Raw genomic sequence first — 26,374 nt, 5'->3', positions numbered from 1 at the left:
TGGTGCTCCTTGGTAAAGGATTTAAAAGAGGTATTGTAAAAAGGAGCAGAAATGGGTGGAATAGGGGGTTTCAGGATTCTTATGACAGGTATGGCAGGGAGCCCTCATTCAAGAGGAAGGGGGGTCATGAGGTCCCAGGTGCAGATTAGCTGTGGACCAGGAGGAGTAAAGGGGAAGAGCTGAGAGCAACTCTCCCTCACCCCCAGCATATGTAAATGATTATGGAATTACCCGATGAAGTGAGCTGTACCTCACAAAAGCTTATGCTCAAATAAATTTGTTAGTCTCTAAGGTGCCACAAGTCCTCCTTTTCTTTTTGCAGATATAGACTAACACGACTGCTACTCTGAAACCTGTAGATCTACCTGCACTTTTACCTACCGGTACTCCCAGATGTTTGGGAATGAAGTTGCAGCCTAACTAAACCACCTCCAGTGTCTCCACTCCTCCTTCCGGCATATTCATATAACAGACAGTTTCTACATGGGAAACTTAATTATGGGAACTTAATTATGAATGCTAAACATTTTAGCCTTATTCTGAGGACTAATATTAATTGTGCTCTGCAGACATTCTAACATCTGATGTTTTTTTTTAGTTTTGACATGTTCCCATTTCTAAATAGCTTATTTTATGAAAACAGATAATGGAGAAATCTGCTACAGAAATTTGTCTGTTAAACCATGATGCTGATTAAGATGATTATGCAAGCTAAAACAGCACAATAGCAAAAACTTTCACAGGAGTTTAATTGTCATAATGACAGATTATGCAAGGATTATGCACATTTCCTCGTTTACATTAAACATCATGCAGATTTAAAAAGAATCAACGTATAAAACAGGATTTAAATGCCCTTTTTTTAAAAAAAAATGTACAAGCTATAGGGCTGAGGCTGCACCCCTTACCCAAGCAAAAATTCCCATTCAAATTTGTAGGAGTAAGGAGTGCAGGTGCAGGCTGGAATAAAGATCTTTTCCCTCCCTCCTCTGCTATTAGTGGTGGAGAAAAGAAGGATTGTAATTTCCATCCTGTTTCTACTCCATTCACTATTCCATTCTATGGGGATTTCCATACTACCTTGCAAGAACACATCACAATGCAGGGGCCTGTACCTCCTGTGATCTTTAATGATATCTGGAAAGCTATTAGAACACACTCAAGAAAGGGCCATTGATGGATATCTGTAAAGGATTTTTCTCAGCAAACATCCAGAAAAAAGTCTGGGCATTAGGCAAGCATTATCAAAATAGTAGAGCCAAGATGTATTTATTCTTTCTAAAAGTAAATGAGCCAAGATGTTCAAGTTAACTGAACAGGGGCAGACAAGCATCTATCTGATGTGGTAAAAGATCTCTCTAGACAGCAGGTAATTTTTTTTAAAAAGTGTTTACACTTTAGTAACAATCCAGACCTTAGAGTCTGTTTCATCATTTGCAGCTGGGCAGTCACCTTTCATGGCCCCCTTAAACATACAGTAGTGAAACAAGGTAAGTTTCCATATTGCATTACGCAACCAAAACAAATTAAGTTATTAACTGAATTTTATTAAGTTAAATACAAAGAACATGGAGAATTTATCATTATAGAAATTTTAAATAATCAGCTGTTTGTTTTTATAGAAGCTATTAAGGCAATCTGTATATCAAATATGGATATCTTTTTAACTTGACTATATCTAATACTATACGTATGCCTTTAAGTTTAAAACAACTCAACCTTAACAATGGAGCTGTGATCAGTACCTCCATAATACATTATCCATTTTAGTATAAATTATTACACAAGCACCAATAAATGAAGTTGACATTTATTGGTCCCTCAGTGCTGCCGAAGACCCAGAGTGACTGAAGGAACCAGTTCTTCAGATTTTGGCAGCTCATCACTGGTTTTAAGTGTCTTACTGTTCTATGCAAAGCAGCAAACATCCACTTCTACCATCCCACGCTCAGCCATACAGGTCCTGAACTCCTTGATAGCTCACATGATTGCCTCTTCTTTTTGTAAGGCAGAACTGACCCTCTTCAGCATAAACTTCAAACTACATTACAAAAACTGGTCATCACCCAAATGCTTGACTAAAATGACCAGTTACTGCAAATAACTTGATTTTTTTTAAATTACTGTTACAACCTTCTCAATATCAGAGAGGTAGTGAATTAATACCTACCTGTAATTTTTTGTAGCAATACATTTGTTCTCTTGGCAAAGTCCAATGTAAGATTTCCATGTGGGTAAAAACTCACCTGGAAAATAAGCGTGGGCATTTTGTTCATCGCTGAGTTTCCAAGGTTTGAGGTTTATATACAGGAACATTTTTCTCACTGAGTGATGGGAACCCCTTGATCATATCAGCAGCTTTTTCTGCTATCATAATGGTTGGGGCATTCAAATTCCCACTGACCACACTGGGCATTATTGAGGCATCTACAACTCTCAGGTTTTCAACCCCAATTACTTTGGTCTGAGGATCAACCACAGCAGTGGTGTCAGACGGCTGCCCCATTTTACAGGTACAAGAAGGATGATAAGCACTATCAGCCTTCTGTCTTATGAAAGCATCTATTTCTTTGTCAGACTGGATATGACTTCCTGGCTGAATTTCAGGACCACAGAATTTTTCAAAAGCTTTCTGAGCAAAAATTTCTCTGGATAACTTGACACACTGACGAAATTCCCACACATCTGTTTCTGTACAGAGAGGAAACAAAGAGACTATAAATACACACACTGGTTAGAAATACGTCCCTTTGCATAATTCAAACAAACAAACAGCAGCATCATAATGCTAGTACAGGACAGTGTGCTATACCAAGAAAAGGCGGCAAAATTAAAGTGGAAGGAGGCTTATATACAATTTAAAGGCTCTCAACTTGTTACTGAAAGAAAAAACAATGGGAACTTTTTTCCAAGATACATTCACCAGGGGCAAAATTGTCACTTGTCCTACACACTTGTACAGGAGAGTAGGATGAATAAAAATGATACACAGGAATAAAGAGGGTATGGGCTATGTGATCACCAGCTGAGTGGGGGGAGGCAACCAAGGTGTGTGGTGGCCTTTACTCCCCCTCTTGCACAGGTGGGTGTGGGGTGAACAGGAAGGGGCAGGGAACAGGCAGGAACTGTCTTTTTGCTCAGAGTTTGTACAGCACCTAGCAAAATAGCATTCTGGTCATTAACTGGGGCTCCTCTGAGCTATCACAACATAAATAGTAATAATAATACCAATGTGCCAACCAGCACAGTTGAGCCGGTGTCAAATGGGGAGTAATTTCCTACTGATATGGGCAGGTAGTTAGATCACTTCTCCTGGGAGCAAGGGGGAAGGAACTGAATGAGACCAACTCAATATAGATACCAGGCATTTACCCGTTGACAAGTAGTTTGGTTCAATCACAGGATGGTCCCTTGGATCTGTACTTTTCAGCTTTAGCCAGCCCACACTTGTGCTCCTCATGGGTCCAACATGAACCTGCAATAGCCCCAACACACCGCATGACAAAATTCCATCTAGACAGACTTCAGAGTCCAATGCAATTTTTAAAAACATGGAGTCTTCTTACAGATTATCCAAACAAAATATAAAAAAGGGAGAATAAAAGGGGAGGCCACAATATGAACATTTTTTCTTATGTTTTTTGGTTATATGCACAGCACAGGAAATAAACTATTTCTAATACAACAACAAGCAAATGTTATTTCAGTTTAGCAGTAGCTGACAGTTCGGATGACCAAATTACTATCATCGTGAAGTAAAAACCAGCCAAAGAAAACAGATGTACTGTATATAGTGACAGTTTCACAGTATGAACTACAGACTTTTGAATCTACATTATATATTGAGACAACAAAAAGACACACTACAAAGGAGTTAAAGGGAAAACAAAATATTATAATATAGAACTTGATTATGTACTACTGATGACAATGACACAGAATCAGGTTCATAGCCCCTAATAAACTTATTGCGTATTTTTCCAAAGATAAAGAGTAAAATTATTCTGGCACCAGCAACAAATACAATTTGTAAATATTTTTGCAATGTAGGCAATTAAGTCACATATTTTACACAATACTGAACAATCTGTAACTTGATCACTGTACTAGTATTAATGTTTCCAATAAACTGTAAATCTCCTTGCTAATTCAGGACATTGCTAATTTGTGTCCTTAAACCACTGACCTGGTAAGCTTCCAGCTTGGAAGCAACACGTCCATGATCAATCACCTGAGAAGGAAGAAAATGGAACTGAATGTCTGGATGAGGAACACCTGGCTGACTTCTAATAAATCCACCAGATTCTAAGTGAGCAGTAGCTCCATCTCCTAGAGATTGAAAAAGAAAGAAAGAAAAATTCTAAAATATTCAAAAGGCAAGAAAAATGTGTATTTTTAAAATCCTTGTTTCAGCACCATTTCTCCATGCCCCATACACCTTTCCACTTGTGCAATGCACACAATTATGTCAATCAAAGACAGTGAAACTGCGAGGGGTGCAAATCCATATGCAATTAACTTATAACTTGTGCAGTGTACATTACTTTCATCATGTTTATCACTAAATAAATGTAAAATGTGTTTGACTTTAAAAAAATCCCAAGGTGTCTCCAGCTTCCTAAATCTTTCCATTTACTTTGGGCTAGAATGGGGTATTACAGTTTGCTTAATATGAAGGGCAGTGCACTGTTGCAATGCTTCTGAAGCAGCTTAGATGGAAGATTGTCACTGGGAGTGTCCGCTGGTTGAGGGAGGGAATAAGCTGTGGCAGCTAGATATCCAGTGCAGTTAATGCTCCCAGATGCAACAGGGAGCTCTGCCCACTCCCTGCCCCCTGACACCATCTGCAGACCCTACTTCCCCTCCACACTGCTGTACAGCACGCCTTTAAATCTCTGTGCCACCCAACTAGATGAGTCATAATCCATCCTTTTAAAAATAGTTACTTGCAGTAATAAAAAGTCATATGTATGCAATAGCACATGATATATTGGGCCAAATGCTTTGCTGTGACACCACGCTAAGACAGTGAAACTGCATGGGGGGTAGTTTAGCACTGAAATTGTCTTATTTGTTTTACTTGCTAAGAAAAATCTTTACAATTTATCCTTGAAAATGTAATTTAGGGACTGGGCTACTATAAGACAGGAGAATGCATTATTTCTGGACAATACAAGTACAAGTAAGTTTTAAGAGTTCTGGACAATGCAATGAGATAACTACCTTTTATGGAGTTACACCAAGGATGAATTTAGTTCAGTGTATTTGTTTTCTAGACAGTGTCTTAATACATCATTTTCTGACTTCACTTTTTACAGTAGCTTTTCTCAGTGGCCCATAGATTTAAGTATGGAACATATCCCAAAATGGGAGTTAGGCACAAATGCAAACATTTAGCAACATGCAAAGATTCCCTGCCTGAATTTAAGGGTAGGGAACGAAATGCTACAAAAAAAGTGCATCTCAACCTCATTTGTTACAATAAACATTACATTTGTTAAAATAAATTCTAATTTGGAAAAAACTAAGCAAATTAAAGCTAAAGAAACTGCACAGTCTCCCCCCATTTGAACTCATTTTTTAAAATCTCCAGTTTCTGCAGAATTGGTAATAATAAAGCTTCATTGGGAAAGACACTCTGGGATTCTGACATATATAGTTCAGCTAAAAGCCAAATTTGGTAATCCTATAGAACTGAACAGTGGGACAGTTTCACATTTTTTACATACCTGTAAATTTCCAAAGCCATTCTAAACCAATCTTTGCCATGTTAATAAGCTTTTGTGCTTTGTAGAGAGTAATAGGTTTGGTGCACTTCTGCTGTATGTACACTTCTAAATGATCTTGAAGATTCTGGCCTACCCCTGGTACAAACAAACAAAAACCGCAAGAAATTATATACAGGCAAAATGTAAATGTTTATATACAAGCAGGTACATTTTCCTCTATAAACTACCCTGAATGGAAACTGAAATAACCTCTTACAAAGGCAGTGGTGTCAAACACCATGGACCCTGGGCCTAGTCCAGCCCATTTAGGCAAGCAGCAGACACCACCGATTTCATCAAGTTAATGTACCCTATCTACACACACTCACATCATTTTATTATGTCTACTTTAAGATGAGATATAATGTGGAGCTGTCAAGTGGTGCCATTACCACAGAAAGGGGCATAAACAATTATAGCATCAACACGTTAAAATGACCACTTTGAAATATGTGCATTTGTTTCTGTTTGTTTAATGGCTATGTGTTATTTCAAGACATAAAATTTAATTTCTTTGTGACCTCCATGCATCACAAGAACCATCTAAAGGGTAAAACAAAGTCTAATAATTTGTAGAGGTATCGTTAAATGTAGAACGCTGGTGACATTTCTAGTCAACATCATCATCATCTTGTTCATCATTATGTTCTCTGTTGAGTATGAGGGGGTTACCATGATCTTCATTGCCTTGGCAGGTACACAGTTCTGTGCAGGGAAGATTGTTCTAACTACAGACACAGTTGATTCTTCTGTGATCGAAACTGATACAGGCTCAAATAAGGTCTCCATTGGCCCTTGAAGAATCCAGGAAGTAGTTCATCCTCCACATTTTTCCATCCATGTCGCAATGGTGATCCAGTATCTGGTTTACCTATCTGCAAAGACATGCAAATCTTTGTTTGTCAAGTTGCTCTTTTGACATAATCTTCAAAACTGCCCTGACATGATGGTAGTTTGGCCATTTGTCCTTTTTGATGGCTAGATTGAGGTACAAGAAATTCAAGTCCTTGAGGGTATCCTTTTCTTTCTTGCTCTGGTCATACAGCAGTGCTACCAATTTCCTTGCTGCAGAAATTACAACTTGTCCATTACTCTATCCTAATTTGGCAAGATCTCTGAACCTCTGTTTTGACATTAAACACAGATTTTTTTCCCTCAATATCAAACAGGAATGACACTAGGTCACATCCTGTTAATGCGTATACAGCAGGAAGTATGTTGCAGAAGTCAGGAGTGAGTGCATCATAAACTGCACACATAGGTATGAAGCAACACTTGTCAGTTGTGTTGGTAATGTTGCCTATTTCAATCCACATTATCTATATGTTTCACTTTTGGAAAGTAGTGAACAGCAAGTTCCAAAACATCTATATCAAGTGACGTATTCCTATAGTTCCTTTGACACCAAGAGACCCAAAAGCTATATTGGCACATACAGCTTCCTCTTGAATACTGTACAAGTTCTTGGACTTCTTCAGCACCTTCACTTCTGCTGGTGATGATGGACTTTCCTACTTAGGCCTCAGCAAGAAGGAGTATTTGTGTTGGTGTGCTCCTACACCCTCAGGTTCACTTTGAACCATATATTTACAGAGGAATTTTACAAATGAATGCTTGTTGGATGCCACGTTTAGAAACTTCTTCCATGGAGGCACAGACATCCACCAATCACCTGACATTTCTTGCATCCTTGTTAGATCCTGTCTGGCGCTATTTTTCTGCAGTTTTCACAGAGTTACTGTTGTCATTATCTGTCAAAGACTACCCACGGCATCTCTGATATACCCTGTGGTTTCTTTGTCACATGCTCTTAGCTCATGGATCCTTTCAGCTTGAGCTTCCAGATGATGTCCTAATTCAGCTTTGTCTGTTCTTCTCATTGTTCCACAGCATGGAAGAGGAACATAGGCACAGGTCCTACTTGGTGACTAAGAACAGTTGCCATTGAAACAGCATCGTTGCATCTTACTAAGGACAGGGCTCTTCAGAAAACAATTTCTGGTCTGATAAATGCTGTGATAATCCCTCCCTGGGCAGGCTTAAATTTAGTTTTCTTGATCATGTCAGCAAATGTTTGATGCCAGATTTCTTGACTGGGCTGAAGATGTTACCTGTCCAATCAGAATCAAGTGCACCTCTCACAAATCTCTCCATTTGTTCTTCACCAACATCTGCTATTTTCAGTAGAGAGTCTTGTACATCTGATGTTACATGGTGTCCATTATATATGGTGATAAGCACCTCTAGATATGACTCAGGATCAAATGGGTTTGTCATATTGCTGATGACATGGTTGGTAACTGCTGTAAAATGCTTTTCATTCCTCTTCAGTGCAAAGGCAAGGACTTGTTTGTGAACTTAGTCTTCACTACTTCTTGTTAGGCCACTTCTTTCTCTCAGAGTTTTTGCATATTCACTCAGGACATGTCATGTGAGTGTCTATCTGACAAGGGCTGGCTTCTTTCTTGTCAGTACTACAATCCCACTACTGCCCTATGAGTCTTTGAGGACAGTTTTCCCTGTTCCCATGTCACTCCAAATTCCACTGAAAAAAACAGAAGTATGACATACAGCAAATTCCCCCCAGATTCAAAGGCAGTGAATACTACTTCAGGGAAATTTTAACATATCAAAAATGTAGATTGATATCCATCTGGCACAGTTGGCTCTGTTTGCAGTAAAGATGCATTGAAGCATGACCTGCTATGTCATGTGAAGTTTCCAATCACACACTCACTCTGCATGGACATTTAGATGCAGTGTCTACATAACCTGGAGAAAATGCTCCCAGACCTTGAATGTAGGAAACTGGGCATACCCACATATCTGAAAGTCCTTCAGTAGTGACCGCACATACTGAATTACAGCACAAACAAGCTCTTTAATGACGTTGTAAGGACTGTTGAGTCTTCAGACTCAGACACCTTTTGAGTGTGAGCCAACATTTGCCAGACAAATGCTGGAACTACATGAGTACCTCCTTCCTGCTCACACAATTTAACAAAAGAATAAAGTTTTGGAGCACTCCGGGCCTCTAATGCTAGAGCCAAGCCATAGGGGTATGTCTATACCCTATGCAATTAAACACCCACTGCTGGCCCACGTCACCTGACTGGGCTCAGGCTAAGGGGCTGTTTAATTGTGGTGTAGACATTTCTGGCTCGGGCTGGAGCCCGAGCTCTGGGTCCTGACAAGGGGGAGGGTGTCTGAGCTCGGCTCCAGCCTGATCCTGAATATCTACACTACAATTAAACAGCCCTTTAGACTGAGTCCGCTGATGCAGGCCTGCAGCAGGTTTTTTATTGCAGTGTAGACATACCTATAGAGCACAGCTGAATTGCTTAGCAGCAAGCATTTGATCTGCATTACAAGCAGCATACACATCAGTATCAACAAGAAGGTCTAGCAATCCTGCGTCTCATCAAAATTTCGTAACACATGCAATAAAACAGCACAGGGTGTGAAAAACATCCAGGTGAATCACATTGGTACCAAGTTCATTTGGAGAGTCCATTTCACTTGTTGAGTGACAGCACACAGCTGCTGATCCATGATCTGAACAAAAGGCACCTGTCCTACAGTTGCTGACATTTCAGCACAGTAGTATAGACTGTGGCCATGTCAGCTGGTCTGGCATCCGTAATAGGTGAATATGCAACTGCTGGGTAGGTTCTCTTCTTTGTTGCAAGCTTGTGGTTGAAACCAGCCCAAAATGGAATCACCTGAATGAGAACAATATTATGAGTCAACAGTGTGCCCTTGTTGCCAAGAAGCTAATGACATTTTGAGCTGTATAAGTAGGAGCATTGCCAGCAGATCAAGGTATGTGATCATTCCCCTCTATTCAGCACTGGTGAGGCCTCATCTGGAGTACTGTGTTCAATTTTGGGCCCAACACGACAAGAAGGATGTAGACAAATTGGAAAGAGCCCAGAAGAGGGCAACAAAAATTATTAGGAGGCTAGAGCACATGACTTATGAGGAGAGACTGAGGGAACTGGGATTATTTAGTCTGCGGAAGAGAAGAATGAGGAGGGATTTGATAGCTGCTTTCAACTACCTGAAAGGGGGTTCCAAAGACGATGGATCTAGACTGTTCTCAGTGGTACCAGATGATAGAACGAGGAGTAATGGTCTCAAGTTGCAGTGGGGGAGGTGTAGGTTGGATATTTGGAAAAACTTTTTCACCAGGAGGGTGGTGAATCACTGGAATGGGTTACCTAGAGAGGTGGTAGAATCTCCTTCCTTAGAGGTTTTTAAGGTCAGGCTTGACAAAGCCCTGGCTGGGATGATATAGTTGGGATTAGGTCCTGCTTTGAGCAGCAGGTTGGACTAGATAACCTCCTGAGGTCCCTTCCAACCCTGATATTCTATGATTAGCGTTATTTAGTATTGGTAGGACATCACAAGATAAAGTTTTAAAAGACACCAGGAGAGAATTCAGACAGTGTTCATTGTAGGTGACAGGCGTTTATTTTCCTAGGTACTTTTTCATAGTAAATCAGTTCTGGACTGTGATGAAGCAGAGAAACTACCCACCAGCACGGCAGGGGTTAAAGAGAGCCGTTGGGCCCAGCTAGCCCCGCCCCATTATACCTGCAGCCAATGCCAGGCCTGGAGAAAGGAGAAAAGGTGAGAGCCTGGCTCAGTTCAGTGCTGACTAGCAAAGAGGTAGGAGCCTGGGATTATGGCAGGGCACCACCCAAGGTCCACAAAAGGGTGCTATCGGAGGCAAGCCATCCCAGTGAATTGGACTACAAGGGCCATGCTCCAAACTGAAGGGATAGTGGTAGGAAGTAGCCAAGAGCAGTGGATTTAGACCCCCCGATTGGGAGGGCCCCTATTCAGAGGTTGTCATTTGGTAGCTTTGATCAATAAACACTATTAAGGTACTGAAGTTAATTTATCCAAAATGTTGTCATAGTCATGTTACAGTGTTTCTGGAACTATGCAAAAAATGACAATTTCTCATTGTGGGTAGCATTGTTTCACCTCACCTACAAACTTATGGCACCAGTTGGCAGCACCACATCATACTTCATCTAAACGTACATAAAATAAGCTTTCAAAGTACATATGACGTGGGTATGTGTAGCGTGGGCACATTACATTCCAAAAATATGGCCCTTTTTGGAGAATTGCCACATGCTTAATTTAAGGTATTTATTCAGGCCATATGCCAGTATTGCAGAATGCAAGGAAAAACTCTCCCATGTTATTCCTCATGGTGTGTTGACTCTTAGACCTAACAATGATCATTTGAGTAAGATTTTCAAATAATTTAGATATGCAATTGTTTGTTTAATTTTCTTGAGCACACATAGGAAAATGGAGCATGCAAGAAGCCATATAAACAAATAGCAGAAATAGTTCTGGTTCTAACAATGGTAGGCATAATTTCTAAATGCAACGATAACTTTTAGCTAGAAAAGTTCAGTTACTACATAAGGCCCATGTTCTACCCTCCATCCTTATATTAAACTCTGATTACTATCGGTAGGCAATCTGCTGTGGATCAAAGAGAATGTACAGCTCTAATTTAAAAATATCAGTGATACATACGGCTTCTTTGCTTTAAAATAAGTTATCTACTGCCATAGTTCAGAAAGGAATGAATATTGGACACCATTACATGGAGAGGTGCAATGTATAAAAGAGTTTTTTCTAACTTCCATTAAAGTCAACGGGAGTCTTTCCATTGACTGTAATGGTAGTTGGTTTGGGTCCACAGAGCCTGATCTAAAGGCCACTGAAGTTAATGGCAGTCATTCCAATGACTTCAATGGGCTCGGGATCAGACCATTAGGAAGGTGAAAGATAAAACCAATAAAAAGATTACCAGGAAGGTGACAAACAACAGGGATCCCTAATTTTTTGAGGTCATCTGCATTTCCAACCCCAGACAACATAAGCAGCTGTGGGGAATTTATGGCACCTCCACTTAAAATCACTTCCTTACTGGCAAGAGCCTGAAAATTAAAAATAAATTTTAAAGAAGATTATTACAGGTTTGATTTTAGACCACAACCAATATTTCCAAGAGCTTTTTTTTAAAAAAAAGATACTCTATTTCTTTAGAATCATACCAGCATCCATCTTTATTATTCCAAATGTTTTGCTCACCTTGGTATAAGTTTCTATGGACAGAAATAACTCAGATGTCACATTGGAACACAATGTGAACTGAACAAAGTTTTGTAATTTATTAAGACTGTAGGGTACACAAGCATTTAATTGATCAAATAACATGATTGGCAGTACACTTGCACACTTCTTTCCAGAACAGAGATCTACAGTAACTTCAAGCAAGGAAACAGCCAGAGCCTGTTCCATTTTCACTAGTGATTAATAGATTAAAAATCCTGAAAAAGATTTTACACTCTGAGGTATTCTGTAATATGTTAGCTCAACAAAGTCTCTCTTCAAGCATTGTCACATCCTCAGTCCAACTGAGGCGAATTTTTGGTTTCACAGCCCTTGTGGTCTCATGGATTCCACACTTCCATTGCCCCACATAGCTATGTGCTATAGCAGGGAGCCCTTATAAGTATGTATACATACATTGTTTTGTATGACAGTTTTTTCATTAAACAGCCTAAAGAATGTGCATCTCTCAGCTGGTTACTACTTATGCTGCTAACCATTAGCTGAGGACCTCAGAGGTTGACCTATTTATCTCATCGGTACCTAGTGAGTAGACATTCATTATCTAACATCTTCATCATCTCCTCTCTGACTCTTTCCACCCATAAGCTTCATGGTTCATATTCATTTGTTTTCTCTTGCTCTCAGTTGTCAGATCAGCACTGCAGATCTAGGGCAAAATCCTGCCCTGTCTCATGAGGGGTTGGAGAAAAGTGTGCAGGCTGCTCTTCCTCTCCTCATCCCCAACTCATCCAGTCAGCAGCTAGACAGAACTCTGATCTATCACTCTCTTCATTGTTAGACGGGGAGCAATGAATGTGTCCAACAGGAAACCATGTCTCCAAGGGGACTGATCTCCAGGCAAGGTTAGAAATTCTGTCTTTGGCAACAGGTGCTTTTGGGGAGCTCAGTCTGTTTAAAGGACCATTACAGTTTGCTACAGAGCACATTTCTCCCCTGCACCCCTGAAATCAACCTGCCTTATATTAACAAAATGGCTCAGGAACTCTCCACATGTCCAGCACTTTCCATTATAAGGTTCAGAATAGCAAGAGCAGAATTTTGCCCTTAGATATTTGAGATCTTAGGGTCAGAGAAAGTGCTATCAGCATTGGGGAAATAAATTCAAACTTTTGCATAGTGGGGAGGTTAGGAAAGAAATATTCAAGAAACTTAAAAGTGACTAGATTACATGAAATACATGTAAAGGGACAAATAGGAGTGTATTCACATAGGGAAGTAGAAACAAAGGCCATTTAAATCTGATACAAATCCTAAAGCTACTACTACTTTGAGCTATAGAATGTTGTAAAATTAACACTGCACTGGTGCTCAATGTCCTGTAATACATCTCATCTAGCATCACTGAGCATACATTGAGCAATCGGCATCTTTGAACATACTTTCATAACTTGCAAAGCAAATGCCATGGAGTGGGGGTACTGCCAGGGGGCAGCATCCATTCGTGAAAGGGGCACCGGGGTCCGGGAGGGACTTGGGGCCCACCAGCAAGCGGGACACCGGCCTGCAAAGGGCTCTCCAGAGGCTGGAAACGCTAATTCCTTGGATGACCAGCAGGAGGTGCTGCAGGGGTGAGTCCCGCCCCATCACACATACCCCTCACCCCATAATTTTCCACAACTGTGAAATTTAAATCAACAAAAATAAAAATACTTAAAAGTAAACATAGATATTATCCATCTAATACATGTAAATAGACTTCTGCTAAATGTGTATATAGAGATTTGCCTCAATTTAATAAAATCACTAGAAATGACAAAAAAAAGAGCTCAAGAAGGCAGCTCTTGTATTGCTCATCTGCAGACACTAGAATTTAAGCCCAGTGTTTACTTTTGTAGAATTTAAGACTCTACACTGTGTCTCCACTTTAATTTTAGCTGTGGTATTTTAGGCATGGTTCTGTAGTCTTCTAAAAATGACCAACTTGATTTTTCCTTTATGTATACAGGCAATACCAGTATGCGAAGTACCATTTACTTTTACTATTCCTATTTTCTTTCTGACTGATAGAACAGAACAAAACTTACAAAAAGTTTGATTTTTATTAATTGTTTTCACACTACTCATCTGATGTTACTGCTAGCACACCCAGTGGTGACATTTTGCTCCCCCTTGTATTTTTCTGCTCTGGACAATTGTCTAGTATGGTAGAACTAATACACAAAACATTCAGGTTTATTGAATTGGTTCATAAAACAACAGCTATGCAAAATCTCTACAGTACATTGCATAATGTATACAAAAATAGTTTCAGCGAATCATCAGAGAGTCACTGTGTAAATGAAGTATGTGTTCACATTTTTGTTTCCTAATAAAAATGTGGCTTGTTTCAAATCATACTATTTCCAAATGTGTACTCTTATCTCTGCTCTAGGTTATGGGTTTATACCCAGTGCAACCCTGCTGCATAGACATTCATAGCTTGTAATTCATGTTGTATATAGTCATGTAGTGCATTTAAAGGTGACCTCAGAGAAAAAACAATCAAATTGGTCCCTTATATATGTACACACACATATATAGTTTATGATACATAAAAAAAAGTCTGAAAGCATTCCCCAACCCCCATAAATATTCTTTTTTGCTTGATTTTTTTTACCTAAAACATACCAGGACTACCAAGGCCATTTTATTTGTTTTTTCTGAAGGACTTCTGAAATGACTGGGAGCTTTCTTAAGGCCGTATCCAATGTCCATTAAAATCTGTGGGGATCTTTCGGATTTTAATGTGCTTTGGATCAGGCCCTAAATCTTCACTTAAAAGGGAAGACTGAGAAAACTTCAACAATCAAATAGTTTTTCCTAACTGTTTGATTTCAATAGTTGTTAACTAAACAAATATAACACAGAATTTTAAATAAATAGTCTATAAAAATCATTTCTCTTCTCAATCAGGCTTCCTTGCATAGTTTCTCTGATGTCATAAAACTATTAGTTCTCCCGTCATCCTTAGAATCTTCCCAGAAAAAAAACAAGGGAGACGAGGCTTGAATTTCTAATATTAAAAAAGTGGGGGGAGGGGGAGAGAAGAAACTGTGGTATCTTTTTTATGTATCATAAAGCAAGAAAGGGTCACCTTTTTACTCTTGCAAGCTTTTACTTTTAATGAGATCAAGCTGAAAGTTAAATTTTGAAACTGTCATGCAGATCCCAATTTAGTTTTCCCAAATGCATGCATTTTTCTAAACCCCTTGCACTTGAATTAGAAATGGCAGAAAATAAAAACCAGACACTGTGGTAGAATGACAGAGGAATCAGAGCGCTCTTTTTCCAGGAACATATAAGAAAATATATTGAATAAGACTTGTGTAGCTGAAGTTTTAAAAAGCACATTTGGCCCTAATACATTAAAATATATAATAACTGGGCAGAGAGAGAGAAAAAACAATGTCCTGCACTTACTTAGATGGTGCACTGAGGCAGCGAGATTAAGTGATTTATCCAAGGTCACACAGGAAATCAGTGGCAGAGATGAGACTACCTTCTGGGTCTCCTGCTACCCATCATGTGGTCAACTAGCTCACCAAATCATATCAATATTTATACACAGTACACATGATGTTCCTGTATCTAGTACTTTATTTTTAGGGCCAAAACTAATAAAAGTACACTTGTCCTGTGCCATCGTTCTCAGCCAAACACCTTCTCTATAATAATGAAAGATTATTCATGTTCATGTAAGTAAATTGCTCAGTAAAGTGACAGGTGCTGTTTCTGGCCAACTTCTCCTCTCAGACATATGGGGCTCCCATTAAAGTCAATGAGAATTCTGCAACTTTTGCCCTGCATTATTAATGGAAAGCATCATTCTAATTGGCTTAGAAAAGAATAGACATGTTCTGTGCTTTAGCAGATCAAAGAATAGTTTATTTATATTATCTTTTAACATTTAGCAGGTGTTCAGTCACTCAACGCCCTCTACATATTGATTCCTGTGGGTATAATGTACTTCAGACAATCAGGATGCTGGGGGAGCACTCAGGGACAATAAGGCTGTTGTGGGGAAGCTGGATGAATTTGTTGCATTGGTCTTCACAGTTGAGAATGTGGGGGAGATTCCCGGGCCTGAGCCATTCTATTTGGGTGCGGGTCTGGGGAGCTGTCCCAGATTAAGGTGTCATTGGAGGGGGCTTTAGAACAGGTTGATAGACTGAAGAGTGGCGGGTTACTGGTGCCAGATGGTATTCACCTGGGAGTTCTGGGGGAACTCAGGTGTGACACTGCAGGACTACTCACTGTGGTCTGTCGCCTATCATTTGGATTGGCTTCTGTGCCAGGTGGCTGGAGGATAGCTAGTGTGATGCCAATTTTTGAAAGAGGTGACCCTGGCAGTTGCAGGCCGGTGGGCCTGACTTCAGTGCCGGGCAAGCTGGTTGAAGCTATGGTGGAGAGCGGGATTGTCGGACACATGGATGACAATGGCTTGTTGGGGAATAGTCAACATGGTTTTTGTGGGGGGAAATCATGCCTCACCAATCTACTAGAATTCTTTGAGGGGGGTCAACAGGAATGAAGACAAGGGGAATCCAGTGGATATAGTGTATTTGGATTTTCAGAGAACCTTTGACAAGGTCCCTTGGGCAAAGTGGGCAGTCATGGGATGGAAGGGAGAGTTCTCTCATGGATTGGTGACTGGTTGGAGGATGGGAAGCGAGGGGTAGGAATGGATGGTCATTTTCAGGATGGAGAGAGGTAAATAGTGGTGTCCTCCAGGGGTCTGTACTGGGCCCAGTCCTGTTTAACATGTTCATAAATGATCTGGGAGGAGTGGGCGGTGGGGTGGCGGAATTTGCAGATGATGCAGAACTACTCAAGATGGTTGAGTCTGGGGCTGATTGCGAAGGGCTACGGGGGATCTCTCAAAACTGGGTGACTGGGCAACAAAGTGGCAGATGAAGTTTGGTGTTGATAGGTGCAGGGTGATGTACATTGGAGAACGTGGTCCCAGCTGTCCATATAGAATGATGGGATCTGGGATGGCTGTTACCACTCAAGAAAGAGATCTTGGAGTCATTGTGGATACTTCTCTGAAAACACCCACTCAATGCACAGTGGCAGTCAAAAAAGCAAACAGAATGTTGGGAATCATTAAGAAAGGGATAGATAATAAGACAGAAAATATCATATTGCCTCTATATAAATCCATGGTATGCCCACATCTTGAATACTGCATGCAGATGTGGTCGCCCAGTCTCAAAGAAGATACATTGGAATTGGAAAAGGTTCAGAAAAGGACAACAAAAATGATTAAGCGTATGGAACGGCTTCCATATGACAAGAGATGAAGAAGACTGGGACTTTTCAGCTTGGAAGAGAGACAATTAAGGGGGGATATGATAGAGGTCTATAAAATCATGACTGGTGTGGAGAAAGTAAATAAGAAAGTGTTATTTACTCCTTCTTATAACACAAGAACTAGGGGCCACCAAATGAAATTAATAGGCAATAGATTTAAAACAAACAAAAGGAAGTATTTTTTCACACAATGCACGGCCAACCTGCGCAACTCCTTGCTACCATAAGACCATAACAGGGTTCAAAAAAGAACTAGATAAATTCATGGAGGATAGATCCATCAATGGCTTTTAGCCAGGATAGGCAGCGATGGTGTCCCTAGCCTCTGTTTGCCAGAAGCTGGGAATGGGCAACAGGGAATGGATCACTTGATGATTACCTGTTCTGTTCATTCCCTGTGGGGAACCTGGCATTGGCCACTGTCGGAAGACAGGACACTGGGCTAGATGGACCTTTGGTCTGATCCAGCATGGCCGTTCTTATGTTCAGTGAACTCAAACTGTCAAGATTTATGCTCTCCTCCCCTTTGGTGTATTATTATTCCAACATTTCACCCTTGTTATTAGAACTTTAAAATAATATGTGAATCCACCTTAGGCAGTTACCTAGTTACATATGTAATAATCAGGAGTAATATTCAAAAGGGAAGAGTAAGGGCTTGTCTACATGGTGGGGTAATGCGAGCTACAGGGGAGTGATTTCTAAAGTGCACTAATGTGTTGTGTATTAATTGGTCTGTGTAGACCTTGCTGGTGTGCTTTAACATAGTGCTATCTGAAACAGTACTACATTAAAGTGCACTAAGGAACCTTTAGTGTGCACCAGCAGGGTCTATCCAGACCAAATGATGCACAGTACATTAGTCCACTTTAGAAATCATACCTCCTAGAGCACATTACCTCACAATGTAGATAAGCCCTCACTGAATACTTCTTTTCTTATGAAAAGTACTGAATTGAAAGCCCCAGAAACTGAAGTCCTCCATTTATCCATAGAAAAGCTAAGAAGTAATGGCAGTTACTCATTGTTTTGCTAATATTCCTCGATCCTGACCGAATATCAAAGGCCATTTTAGTCCTGACTCCCATTCCATTCTTGGCTTATGTGCTGAGACTACCAGCGCATGTCCCCCTGGTTGTGACAATCTCTGTGATGTGGATGCCTGTTCAGTGGAAGTTGGAGTGAAATCACAAACCCATTTCATATAGGCTACCAAATAGCCATAAAATTGTTAGGGTATGTCTATTCTGCAGCTGGGAATGTGCCTTATAGTAGTTAGTCATTACTAGACTTAACTGGATTCAAAATGGCAACAAAGAATGACTCTATGTTCCATTATCTATCCCCTAAGCTATTCAGACTCCATAGGAGATACTCAGTTTTAACAGATTTTCCTAAATTGTTTTTCCAGCACATTAGTAATTCAGTACAATAGCCAACACACTGTAACTGTGCATGACTACAGAGTAGGTTCCAATTTCAAACCTCAAGCATAGCCTTTTCCTTTCTACACTCTCATCATTCCCTCTTTCAGCACAGAGAATATCCTGATGTCTGAAATGATAAAAAGGAAATATATTTTCTAACATAACTATCTAACAAAGAATCATATCCTTGAAACTGACTAGTGTTTCTGAGCTACAGTATTACATCTGAAAAGTGGAATTTTTGTACAGAAAGGATGTGTCAGTCTTAGTTTCTATTTGTTGTTAAATAAGGCTTATTTTTCTTTGACCCCATTCTTTCAGGAAGGGAAATAAAAATTCTTACCTTTTTCCTTTGCCCATTCTTGACATACTCAACCCCTATGGCTTTTGTTCCTTGAAACAAAATTTTCGTTACAAGCGTTCTATCTTCTGTGGACAAGTTTGGGCGTGTTATGGCAGGGTGAAGGTAAGCACTAGCTGTGCTCCATCTTTGACCTACAAAATACATGTTTTCATTTAACATCTGCAAGCATCAAAATAGTTCATGTGCCTTCATTTTCAAGGTATTTTCTTGTCTTTCTTCCTATACAGAAATTAGAGTGGGGTGCCACATTTATCATTCAGAAGAAAGAGCTTTAAATTTAAGGACTAAAGGAATGAATGCAAACAGCTGATAGCAGCATTATGAAATCCTCTCTCCTTTCTAAGGGAAGAAATGTTTTGAAGTCAATGAAAATACTCCCATTGAATTCAATGGAAAATAGATCGACCCTTAAATACCATTTATAGGTTAGATACATACACTCCCAAAGTAACTCTTTAAGGTTTACCTCTGTGTATAGTCATATCCATCCAGCCAAATCCTTCTTGTTGGTAACCATTCATATCATCTGTGAAAGAATAGCCAGCCTGCTGGGCTGCACCCAGGAATGCATGATGAAGAGGATGGTTCGTCTTTCCTCTTGACACATGCAACGGTCCATTCCCACCTCTGTACAGGTTAGGACCCAGCTCATGGGTCTGTGCCTTCTTAAAATAAGGCAAGCAAAATTCATAGTCCCATCCCACAGCACCTTCTCTATGCCATCGATTGTAGTCTTCTGCATGCCCCCGAATGTACACCATAGCATTGAGAGATGAGGAGCCACCCCACACTCTACCTCTGGGCCAGTACATAATTCGATTATCCATGTGCTTTTGTGGTGTTGTGTGGTAATACCAATTATATTTTTCATCACAAAGATTATAGGTTAATGCAGCAGGCATATGAATCTTCCACATTAATCTTTTACTACCTAGAAGGGTGTCTTTAGGGCCTGCTTCCAAAAGTAAAACAGTACTAAGGGGATCTTCAGTCAATCGGCTGCCTAATACACACCCTGCCGATCCAGCTCCAACTATGATGTAACTGTAAGAATCTGCATTTTCAGAACTAAGTTTAGAACATGTACGTGAAGTTTTTAATTTTTGCCCACTGTAGGCTAGTAAGCTTTTGAGTAGGGGTGGTTTAAATGGAAATCCTGTTACTTTGTGCATTTGACTGATAGAAGGACCATAACATTTTTTAACTCCTTTGATTAAATGAGACATCCTTTCTTATATGTGTCTTCTCTTTTTAAGAACTTCTTGTCCCATACAATGCAGCATCAAATATCTTGTCCTAGAACACAAAAAAGATCTTAAAAATGTATTATGATGCATCTAGTTCAATCATAAAGGACTGCAACATGTGGCCTAAAATTTTGATGCGTCATTTTAAAGCAAAGCTGGCATCCACATTAATTATACAGCTATCCAAATAGATAACTGCAGTGCCAGCATGACAATAAACATTTATTTTATTGCAACATGCTGCTTTGTTATTCTTTATATGCAAGCAGTTTAATGCCAGTTGATTAGCATTGTTTTTTGCATTATATGCAGTTCACCTAAATGTGTTAGTTTATTCAAAATGCTTATCTGTTTTTATTAACATTTTTAAGAGGTAGCTAAGCATAACTACTCCCAGTTTGCCTAAGGGGGAACTGAGGCACAGAGAAGTGATTTGCTAAAGGTCACACAGCTAGGTAATAGCTGACCCTAAGAATGGAATCCATGTGTCTTGATTCCCACCCTAATGCCCAGTCCATGTAGATATATATGGATATAATATAGCCCTTGTATTTAATAGGGGTCTGAAAACCATAGGAAGACAGGCCTGCTCTTGCAGATGTTACAAGACAGGGTGGAATAGCTACAGAGAACAGGTCGTTTGGCAAGAAACAGCAGGCCACAATCTCCTTCGTTCACACTAGTTTTAGATCAATGTAATTCCATTACTCCTGGTATTACTAATCCCAATTGTTCAAAAGTCATGAGAATAATAAAATTGTAGGTGTTCTTTCCTCCATCATCTGGGAATTTAAGAAAAACACGAAATATTGTGAGACTCATGATAAAGAGTGTGAGTCAGCAAACCTGTACATCAGATTTACACCAATGTAAAGGAGGAGAATCATGCCTATTATAGCTGCTGTTAGGTCAGCCATGGGTCTTGTGCTGTGTATAATTTACAGGTATAGAATCATAGAATATCAGGGTTGGAAGGGACCCCAGAAGGTCATCTAGTCCAACCCCCTGCTCAAAGCAGGACCAATTCCCAGTTAAATCATCCCAGCCAGGGCTTTGTCAAGCCTGACCTTAAAAACCTCTAAGGAAGGAGATTCTACCACCTCCCTAGGTAACGCATTCCAGTGTTTCACCACCCTCTTAGTGAAAAAGTTTTTCCTAATATCCAATCTAAACCTCCCCCACTGCAACTTGAGACCATTACTCCCCGTTCTGTCATCTGCTACCATTGAGAACAGTCTAGAGCCATCCTCTTTGGAACCCCCTTTCAGGTAGTTGAAAGCAGCTATCAAATCCCCCCTCATTCTTCTCTTCTGCAGGCTAAACAATCCCAGCTCCCTCAGCCTCTCCTCATAACTCATGTGTTCCAGTCCCCTAATCATTTTTGTTGCCCTTCGCTGGACTCTCTCCAATTTATCCACATCCTTCTTGAAGTGTGGGGCCCAAAACTGGACACAGTACTCCAGATGAGGCCTCACCAATGTCGAATAGAGGGGAACGATCACGTCCCTCGATCTGCTCGCTATGCCCCTACTTATACATCCCAAAATGCCATTGGCCTTCTTGGCAACAAGGGCACACTGCTGACTCATATCCAGCTTCTCGTCCACTGTCACCCCTAGGTCCTTTTCCGCAGAACTGCTGCCTAGCCATTCGGTCCCTAGTCTGTAGCTGTGCATTGGGTTCTTCCGTCCCAAGTGCAGGACCCTGCACTTATCCTTATTGAACCTCATCAGATTCCTTTTGGCCCAATCTTCCAATTGGTCTAGGTCCTTCTGTATCCTATCCCTCCCCTCCAGCGTATCTACCACTCCTCCCAGTTTAGTATCATCCGCAAATTTGCTGAGAGTGCAATCCACACCATCCTCCAGATCATTTATGAAGACATTGAACAAAACCGGCCCCAGGACCAACCCTTGGGGCACTCCACTTGATACCGGCTGCCAACTAGACATGGAGCCATTGATCACTACCCGTTGAGCCTGACAATCTAGCCAGCTTTCTACCCACCTTATAGGTATAACCGTGAATCTTTCAACTACCAAAGATACTGACAATCCATAGCTTTTCAAGATAGATTTTCTTATAGAGTTGGATTGGAACCGTGTGTAGCATATTTGAGGAGACTTTGTGTCAGTCTCTTATGGCAAGAGGTTTGTAACAGAATGCTTACATGTAATTACAGATATGGCCAGTACATGTTACAGGAGTAAATCCCTGGAGAATGGAAGATTCTGAGAGTTGTAGTCTCCAGGCAGGATACATGAGGGAGATAGGTCAGCTGATCAAGCATGTGACTGCCTGCTGGAGACTTTTAAAAGAATGCATGTGAGTCACTTTGAGAAAGAGGAGGATTGGGGGTAAGCTTGTTGAAGCAGGTGGCCTGGAGTAGCTGCAAGGGCTATGAAGGGGGAAAAGGGTATGTTTTGTCCCAGCCAAGCTTGTAGAAAGTGGAACAGGCCTTTGCTATCCAGTGTTTTCTATTACTCTGACCTCTTTTGCATCTTCTTTTTATTAATAAAACTGGCCTTGAGGAAAGAGGCATGAAACTGAAATTAAAAGGTTAGGCTTTATTTTGACTACCCTGGCTGGTGAATCTCCTCTCCAATCCCAGTTTATATATGTAATTAGGGTAGTCTCTAACACAGGTGTCATAAATATAAAGGGAAGGGTAAACCCCTTTGAAATCCCTCCTGGCCAGGGGAAAGCTCCTCTCACCTGTAAAGGGTTAAGAAGCTAAAGGTAACCTCGCTGGCACCTGACCAAAATGACCAATGAGGAGACAAGATACTTTCAAAAGCTGGGAGGAGGGAGAGAAACAAAGGGTCTGTGTCTGTCTGTATGCTGGTTTTCTGCCAGGGATAGACCAGGAATGGAGCCTTAGAACTTTTAGTAAGTAATCTAGCTAGGTATGTGTTAGATTATGATTTCTTTAAATGGCTGAGAAAAGAATTGTGCTGAATAGAATAACTATTTCTGTCTGTGTATCTTTTTTGTAACTTAAGGTTTTGCCTAGAGGGGTTCTCTATGTTTTTGAATCTAATTACCCTGTAAGGTATCTACCATCCTGATTTTACAGGGGGGATTTCTTTATTTCTATTTACTTCTATTTTTTATTAAAAGTCTTCTTGTAAAACACTGAATGCTTTTTCATTGTTCTCAGATCCAAGGGTTTGGGTCTGTGCTCACCTATGCAAATTGGTGAGGCTTTTTATCCAACATTTCCCAGGAAAGGGGGGGGGGTGCAAGTGTTGGGAGGATTGTGCATTGTTCTTAAGATCCAAGGGTCTGGGTCTGTAGTCACCTAGGCAAATTGGTGAGGCTTTTTACCAAACCTTGTCCAGGAAGTGGGGTGCAAGGTTTTGGGAAGTATTTTGGGGGGAAGGACGTGTCCAAACAGCTCTTCCCCAGTAACCAGTATTAGTTTGGTGGTGGTAGCGGCCAGTCCAAGGATAACGGGTGTAATATTTTGTACCTTGGGGAAGTTTTGACCTAAGCTGGTAAAGATAAGCTTAGGAGGTTTTTCATGCAGGTCCCCACATCTGTGCCCTAGAGTTCAGAGTGGGGGAGGAACCTTAACAGGTTTGTAAGGAGTCTCCAGTAATGGGTGACCAAAGAGAAGCCAGGGAATAATTAAACCTCTATTTCAAAACAGAGAATGCTACTTCCTGGGGAGGCTAGAACCAGATGCAATCTTCCAGAACCATTTAGTTGTAGATGATCACTCATGATTTCTCAGCAACAGTACAAAAAGTGGAGCTTGAAGTCTAACCCTAACCAGGGAGAATCCAGTTCAACACCTCAAAACCTGCGGAGAGTCTGGTTTCAGAGAATATAGTACCCACCTAAAAGGGCTAAACAAATACTTCCTAAGAAACTAACTGCAGCTGATAACATACTCATCCAAGAGCAGGTTATACAAGAATAGTAAGGGGTCAAATCATTTCCATACAATGAAGTTTCACTGTTATTCAAAACTCTAATATAAGCTATATGCCCTATTAGCTGTGGAGGTGTTTTGTAGTAGGATTAAACCTGTTTTAAATAATTGCTCAAGGAACCAATACATATTTGTTACTAAGAGGGGGAACAGAGGTGTACTACTTTTCTCAGGGGATGCGTTTGAGCAGAGACCTTTAGGGAAACCGTCTGAATACAGAGAGCGATCTCTGGTATAGGTTTCACCATTAGTTTAACAGAGTTTAAATTCTAATTTACATTTCATGGGTTTTTTGTTTGTTTGTTTTTGCTTTCTGTATTGAAACTAGACCTGTTTTATTTTAGATATTGCAACTTCAAGTTTCTTAAATAAGGTTAATCACTGTTGGAAATCCCTGACCAGAGAAAATGAACTATGACACCAGAAAGGTCAAGATGGAAGTGAGACAGCAGCTTACAGACGGAGACCAAGGCATTCAAATAAATCTGAATGCTAGTGTGGGCATGGAAAAGTCCCATGATTCTTAATCTAAATCCAATATACACAGTTCTCGTTGCTTTTATCTTGTTAATCCCTCAAATAGAATGCCATACAAATTCCTATTTCGGTTTGTGGGGAATGACCCAAATCTCCTTATACCTGTATTGGACTATATAGGAGAGGCATATTGAGATCTTTATTATTGTTGAAAATAAATTCCTTTCAGATTTTGTTAGTCAGAAGAAGGTTCTCAGTGGTAATTATGTAAAGTTCACCCACTTTCTCTGAGGATTTGTTAGAACATAGATACTGTTTTACTGTGACTCATCTCAAAAGTATCATGGTTTAGTTTTCCTGGATGTTTATCTTCACTCTTGCAATACTTCCATTAATAGTATTACCTAGTGGTTAACCCTCTGCAAGAAGTATGACTTGCCTTTCTTTTTCCATTCCAACCTAAGGGTGAGATATTAAACACAGCTAAATGAATGATATTAAACACAGCTAAATGAATGTCTATGGAAACATTTTAGATAATTTTCTCAGCAATTTTGCTAGTAGCTGAAGTTAATTTGTTTAAGGACATATGGCAGGATCCTTTCATTTAAAGTGTTTCTGCAGTATTTAAAAGTCACCCAGACGAGGGCCCATAAGCAAGTGACTCATGCACTAGAGAAACCTTTTAATATAAAGTAAACATGGGGGCCAGACTCCCAACAAGCTGCCGAAAATCGGCCTAGTTCCATTTGCTTTTGGGGAGCCTTAACCTTCAGCCAGCACAAACGACAAGACGGTCCGGTAAACCGCGTCGCTATCACACGAACGCCTGTAAGTTTCAGGGAGCTGCAGGGGGGCAGGAGAGGCCCAACGCAGGGGGGAGGGGGAAGCCCCCCCCGTAGGCCAGGGAAGGAGCAGGCAGAGCATGGCCACGCCGCTGCCACGAGGCAGGTTGAACCCCAGGAAGCGCCTCTGCCGGCGCTGCTCGGCCAAAGGCTGGGGGGGGCAGGGAATGAAGCTGAGGGAAGTTCCCCGCCCCCGCCCAGAGCCTTTCCAGCACCTGGCGCGAACCGAGCTCGCGGCTGAGGCTCGGCCCGGGTGGGGGGTGAGGCGAGCGCACTCCGGGGCTCCCCCCCCGCTCCCAGCCACCGCCCGCCTTCCCTGCCCCAGTCTCGCCCCCACCCGGCCCACGACTCTCCCTCCTCAGGCCCCAGCCGCACTCACGGGGCAGCGAGCCCGGCTCCTCAGCACCATCGGCCGCGGCCCCGCTCGACTCCGGAGCCTTCTAGCTCCGCGCCGAACTTTGGACAGCGGGAGTCCGCTGACTGGCCCTTGGACCATCCAAAGGGCAGCCAGAGCCGAGGGGGGCGGGCTCCTGCCCCGAGCCGCCTCCCCTTCCCCCCGTCCCTGTCCCGGTTGCAGGCTGGCGTCGGGGCTGGAGGGGCTTCCACGAGCCGCGGCGCACTTCGGGCTCCAGTTAACAGCTGAGCCCGGGGGCTGTCTCCCCCTCTGAGCAGCGAGTCTGCTGGGCCGGCCTGCACCTGCACGGAGCGTGGGGAGCTGTTCAAACGTTGACTTGCCTGGAAAACCAGTCTTGTCAGCACGTAGCTTTACTTCTTGGTGACTTTACAGCCGGTAAAAGCCACCGCTTTTCTGATTACTGTCCCTCCTCACATCTCCCTGTTTACACACGG

General features: G+C 41.2%; 1 protein-coding gene across 3 annotated transcripts; it reads right to left on the bottom strand.

Moving 5' to 3' along the window:
- Positions 1 to 732: 732 nt before the first annotated feature.
- On the bottom strand, positions 733 to 26,032 carry CHDH (choline dehydrogenase). Of its 3 annotated transcripts, none has more exons than XM_084632867.1 (9): positions 25,905 to 26,005; positions 25,085 to 25,139; positions 19,486 to 20,315; positions 18,999 to 19,150; positions 11,608 to 11,737; positions 5,730 to 5,864; positions 4,187 to 4,329; positions 3,373 to 3,475; positions 733 to 2,691 (listed from the first exon to the last, which is right to left on the bottom strand). In XM_084632867.1, the coding sequence occupies exons 3-9, from the start codon at positions 20,243 to 20,245 to the stop codon at positions 2,273 to 2,275; spliced, it is 1,842 nt and encodes a 613-aa protein (XP_084488993.1). In that variant the 5' UTR covers positions 20,246 to 20,315; positions 25,085 to 25,139; positions 25,905 to 26,005; the 3' UTR covers positions 733 to 2,272. The 3 variants fall into 3 exon arrangements, with proteins under 3 accessions (XP_084488993.1, XP_084488994.1, XP_084488992.1); XM_084632868.1 differs by having other exon boundaries at positions 25,120 to 25,139; XM_084632866.1 differs by lacking the exon at positions 25,085 to 25,139 and having other exon boundaries at positions 25,905 to 26,032.
- Between the last annotated feature and the right edge of the window lie 342 nt (positions 26,033 to 26,374).

Source organism: Lepidochelys olivacea (assembly GCF_965140295.1).
Source record: "Lepidochelys olivacea isolate rLepOli2 genome assembly, chromosome: 7".
Lineage (NCBI taxonomy): Eukaryota > Metazoa > Chordata > Testudines > Cheloniidae > Lepidochelys > Lepidochelys olivacea.
Note: the sequence above shows the minus strand (reverse complement) of the source record. Positions and strands in the feature narration are given on the sequence as shown.